This window comes from Montipora capricornis, chromosome 9, assembly GCF_036669925.1.
Source record: "Montipora capricornis isolate CH-2021 chromosome 9, ASM3666992v2, whole genome shotgun sequence".
In the NCBI taxonomy this organism is placed as follows: Eukaryota; Metazoa; Cnidaria; class Anthozoa; order Scleractinia; family Acroporidae; genus Montipora; species Montipora capricornis.
This window is the reverse complement of record NC_090891.1, coordinates 6,975,020-6,980,019: the sequence shown is the minus strand read 5'-3', so window position 1 is coordinate 6,980,019 and position 5,000 is coordinate 6,975,020. Positions and strand designations below refer to the sequence as shown.

General features: G+C 42.0%; 1 protein-coding gene across 1 annotated transcript in view; it reads right to left on the bottom strand.

The window, feature by feature from the left end:
• Positions 1 to 1,616, bottom strand: part of LOC138017202 (sarcoplasmic reticulum histidine-rich calcium-binding protein-like) — a 1,995-nt gene extending 379 nt beyond the window's left edge. The window contains exons 1-2 of the mRNA XM_068864370.1: positions 1,580 to 1,616; positions 1 to 952 (exon numbers count right to left, since the gene is read on the bottom strand). The exon at positions 1 to 952 is cut by the window's left edge and continues 379 nt beyond it. Of these exons, the coding sequence (XP_068720471.1) occupies positions 1 to 952; positions 1,580 to 1,616 (989 nt within the window). The remainder of the gene's footprint in view (positions 953 to 1,579) is intronic.
• Between the last annotated feature and the right edge of the window lie 3,384 nt (positions 1,617 to 5,000).

Here is a 5,000-nt window from a genome sequence, read left to right as displayed (position 1 = left end):
TCCACTGTTCCTCTGTCCCTCTGTGTCCACTGTTCTTCTGTGCCCACTGTTGCTCCGTGCGGACTGTTCCTCTGTGCCCGCTTTTCCTCTGTGCCCGCTGTTCCTCTGTGCCCTCTGTTCTTCTGTGCCCCCTGTTCCTCTGTGCCCACTGTTCCCCTGTGCCCTCTGTTCTCTGTGCCCCCTGTTGCTCTGCGCCCTCTGTTCTCTGTGCCCCCTGTTGCTCTGCGCCCTCTGTTTCTCTGTGCCCACTGTTCCTCTGTGCCCACTGTTCTTCTGTGCCCACTGTTCCCCTGTACCCACTGTTCCCCTGTGCCCTCTGTTTTCTGTGCCCCCTGTTGCTCTGCGCCCTCTGTTCTCTGTGCCCTCTTTCTCTGTGCCCTCTGTTTCTCTGTGCCCACTGTTCCTCTGTGCCCACTGTTCCCCTGTGCCCTCTGTTCTCTGTGCCCCCTGTTACTCTGCGCCTTCTGTTCTCTGTGCCCACTGTTCCTCTGTGCCCACTGTTTCTCTGTGCCCACTGTTTCTCTTTGCCCACTGTTTCTCTGTGCCCACTGTTTCTCTGTGCCCACTGTTTCTCTGTGCCCACTGTTCCTCTGTGCCCTCTGTTCTCTGTACCCCCTGTTACTCTGCGCCTTCTGTTCTCTGTGCCCACTGTTCCTCTGTGCCCACTGTTCCCCTGTGCCCTCTGTTCTCTGTGCCCCCTGTTGCTCTGCGCCCTCTATTTCTCTGTGCCCACTGTTCCTCTGTGCCCACTGTTCCTCTGTGCCCTCTGTTTCTCTGTGCCCTCTGTTGCTCTGTGCCCTCTGTTTCTCTGTGCCCACTGTTCCTCTGTGCCCTCTGTTTCCCTGTGCCCGCTGTTCCTCTGTGCCCTTTGTTCCTCTGTGCCCTCTGTTTCTCTGTGCCCTCTGTTCCTCTGTTCTCTCTGTTCCTCTGTATCCGCGGCTGGTTGGGTATACTCCAAAAAGTAAACCCTAAGAGTTTTAAATTAGACTTGCGCTTAATATATTGCAAAGGGTCAGTTTGATCTTTTGATCCATCTTTCAGATGGATTTACTGCCTTTATATCATTGATCATTATCGAAAAAAGAATGGGGCCAAAGACCGTCCCTTGGAGAATACCCCTATTGATAGTAAGATAACTAGTACTTATTCCATTTACAACTACCCTCTGTTGTTTACCCTTTAGAAAATTAACTATTCAATTATGAATATAGTGGTTGATTTCTAAATTTCTTAGCTTTCGACAAAATTAACTATATCATGCGGGACGGAATGAAATAAAAAAAATACGAATAAGTATCAAGCCGTTTAATTTAAGTCATTCGTGCTGGCACTTAACCAAGGCCATGGTAATATTATAGCCTTTGCGATATGCGAATTGATCAGAACCAATAAAATTATTATAACAATGGAGAGTTCAGATCTAAAAACAACTCTGTCAAAAAACCTCATTAAGAATGTGACTAGGTCACTTGTGTTCATTTTGTGTTTATTTTTATTCCAATTATTTTCAACTTATTTTCATTATCTTAATTACTATTATTTGGTTGTTTACCCATAATTACTCCATTTCCTCACATACCTTGTTTTGCTTGTGTAGTTGTGCTATTTCCACACATTTCCTTTACCTAGTTCTTGTTTTGTAGGAGTGCTAAACTCCTTCTTCCCTCAGGTAAATCTTGTATTAGTGGGTAGTAAATTTACTCCCTAGCCTTATATATTTTGGTTTTTTGTGGACACAGAGGAACACTTGGTGCAGTTAATTTATATGTCAGTCTTCGAGACAAGTCATTTTCCAAGTCTTCGCAGATGTGTAGTTATCAATAACACTTGGTGTTCGCTTTATTTATGTCTAGCCTTTAGCTTAGTTTACTACATATAGCTTTCTGTTTCTGTACTTGATTTTAGTTCTTAGCAGTGATTGCAACATTTCATTAGCTTTTGTCTAGGTTTATTGATCTATGTTGACCTTTGGTCTGGCACAGCATATGTGATTTTCCTGTTGAATCTTTTTTCTGTTTTCCAATACGTAATTACTGTATTTTTGCTTACCTCTCTTCCTTGTCATTATTTGTATGCTTTTAATTCAATTTGATTCCAAATGATCCGTTTGTTACCATTATTTCACAACTGTTAGTTTCAATTTCTTATTGTAGCATTATTGTGCAGTATGTAATTTGAAGCTCTTGCTATTAATTGTCAAGTCCATGATTCACATAAGAGTTCTTGGATTATAACATTGTTTAGTTTGTTTACAATTTGCAGTCATTTACTTGTTTAGTTAGTAATTTCTTTGCCTTTTAACTTGCAAGCAGTTTTCTTCATGTATCAGCTATTTAGCATAGTTTTTATTGTTCAGCCTGTAAATAATATCAATTTACTATATTTAATCCATTGGCTTATTGTAGCTTTGCTTATTTTGTGTTTAGTGTTACTCGTTCCTGCTTTTTTTTTGTCATTATATCACTCTTTTGATTCTATTAAACTCGTAAAACCTGGCTCACATTTGTTGTTCTAGCGTCGACTGTTTTGGCCGTCTTATATTTGGTGTCACAAGTGGGATTTGAGTAAACCTTAAGTAGAGTTAAAACAGGAACGAGCTAACAAATAGGATGACTACTGACGCCCAGCTGAAGCCCAGCTGCGTAGTGACAAATTGGCAGCGTGCGTACGTGCGAAATGCTTGGGCCTACTACGGTATATACTGTATAAGAATTTTATTAAAGTTGAGTGAGATTTTAGAGGACTGGTATTTGACACTCGAGTTTGTAATAAGCCCCTCCCTCCACGAGCCCCAGAATTAAATAAGCCCCCGGCTTAAATAATCATGGGATTAAATTCTTCAAATGACCGTCATTTCTAAGTTAGTATTTGGAAAACTAGGAGTAACTGCAGAATACCCCGCCACTTGAAGCTGTACCTCTTAAGATTATGGCTAGGTGGCTAGGTGACTAGGTGGCTACGGAGCTACGCGGCTACGAAGCTACGGAGCTACGTGGAGCTATGTGTCTACGTGGTCTCTTGCTAAGGGTGAATCCTGGTCAACATCGCCCAGAACGCCGCGACACATCCGGGTACATTTTATGCGCGCCGGCGCTAAAATTCAAAATTGATTAAAGCAAGGTGCGCGTACAGTAATAACAAAGAATACGGCCAATAAGCGGCCACCAGCGCGTATGTTTTTCTGTTTCACGGACATATTAATTCCCCTGGCCAAGTACCAGCATATGGAATTTGTAGAGGAAGGATCAATAAATGATTCTGAACAAAAATTTGTTTTTTAAGGTCTCTACAAGTATTATAAAATTTGCTTTGAAAATCGACTAATTTGGAAGCTTTGTAGTATGGAAGCTGTACTTTAAGCAGAATATTCCGACAAGCTGATCGGTTATGTTTACGGCCAGCATATGGAAAAGTTAGTACCGGGTGTCAGGAAAGCTCCTGCAAATTTTCGCTGGTTTTAAGACACCTACAAGTACTATCGAAATGCGGTTTTCTGAACGCACTCGTCAACCTTCCGCAAATTTGCCTTTCGCAGGTTGTTCGGGAGAATGGTCGACTGATTTTGAAACTCCCGCGAGTAATAATAATATGCAAAACTCCGCCTCCCAAAACAAAAGCACGCAATACCCATAACAACGGGCTTTTGCTTGGGTCGGTATTTATGACTGAGGCCACGATCAGAAATGTAATGCGTAAAAGCCGGGCTGGTGTTTCGCACGCTTGGACATATTACTCACAAGTGGTTTTTAACAACTGAATTACTCGAAACTGCGAGGGCCTTTTATATGTTTTGATCAATTTAAAACGGATGGAATTTTGAATAATTATCTTACAAGCTACGGAGGTACGTGGAGCTGTGTCTACGTGGTCTCTTGCTAAGGGTGAATCCGGGTCAATTTAAGTTCTGTAACGGCTACAACAGCCAGTTTTCCCGAATTGATGAATTTGATATTAAAGGTTTGTCCTCAAAAACTGCACAAACAGCGACTAAGCAGAATTTATTACAAACTCGAGAAAAGCTATTGAAAAAGAATTAATGAGTTGCAGGCACTGCCGTTTTCGTGTGATTTATTTATTTATTCATTTATTGTCAAAACAGAAATGTCTGACAATGATTATTCCATGGTTTTTCCTCCTCATTTTCGATTGAAATCCGTTCAAGGGAACTATGTTCATGTAGGGACTTCACCAAAATATGGGCGTGGTCTCATCAATTTTCTCCGTGATGACTTGACGTCCAATGACACTGCATGAAAGCACGAATAAATGGGTAAAATTTCGAGACTTAAGCCTACTTTTCAATGTCGGGAGAATCTCAGGCGATCGGGGATTTCGCAGTTTCCCGACCGTTCCAGATTTTGTCAACATATCAGAAAATCGCCAGACGCTTGTCCTAGATTCTCCCTATAGTGACTTTCGCGGAAAAGGGAGAGTGCGCCAAAAATTGAAACTTGAAATTTAGAGGATTGATAACGAGCTCAAACCATCATCGATGTCTCCGACAGTACAAATTTGAGTTTTCAAATGTCGGGAAATGATCGCCGGCGATCGCAAAATCTGGGACACATCGGGAAAATAGAAACGCTTTCTATTTACCGGATTCGTCTCCGAACATCCCAGAAAAAGTAAATTAAAAGTAAAGTAAAGTAACGATATTTAACGTTGATAACTCGTAACAGTAACTTAATTCAACTAACAAACCTGAGGTCGACGGTGCGCTAATTTACTCCCCCCTATCCATCAGTGCTCCATTTTACGGGCATTTAAAGCTACTTAGCTACACGGAAAGGAAAGAAGTCGAAACAAGGATACGAGATCCGGGAATCGAACTCAGAACCTCTTGCACCAATGCCGCGCACCAACCGACTGTGCCATCCTTGCTCCTTATCGAGAATATCTACGAGTTCTGCTTTTTATTAGTCGGAGAAATCTGGGAAGGTCGGGAAACTTCGAAATCTCCGATTGTCTGGGATTTACCTGACATATGGAAACTAGGCTTT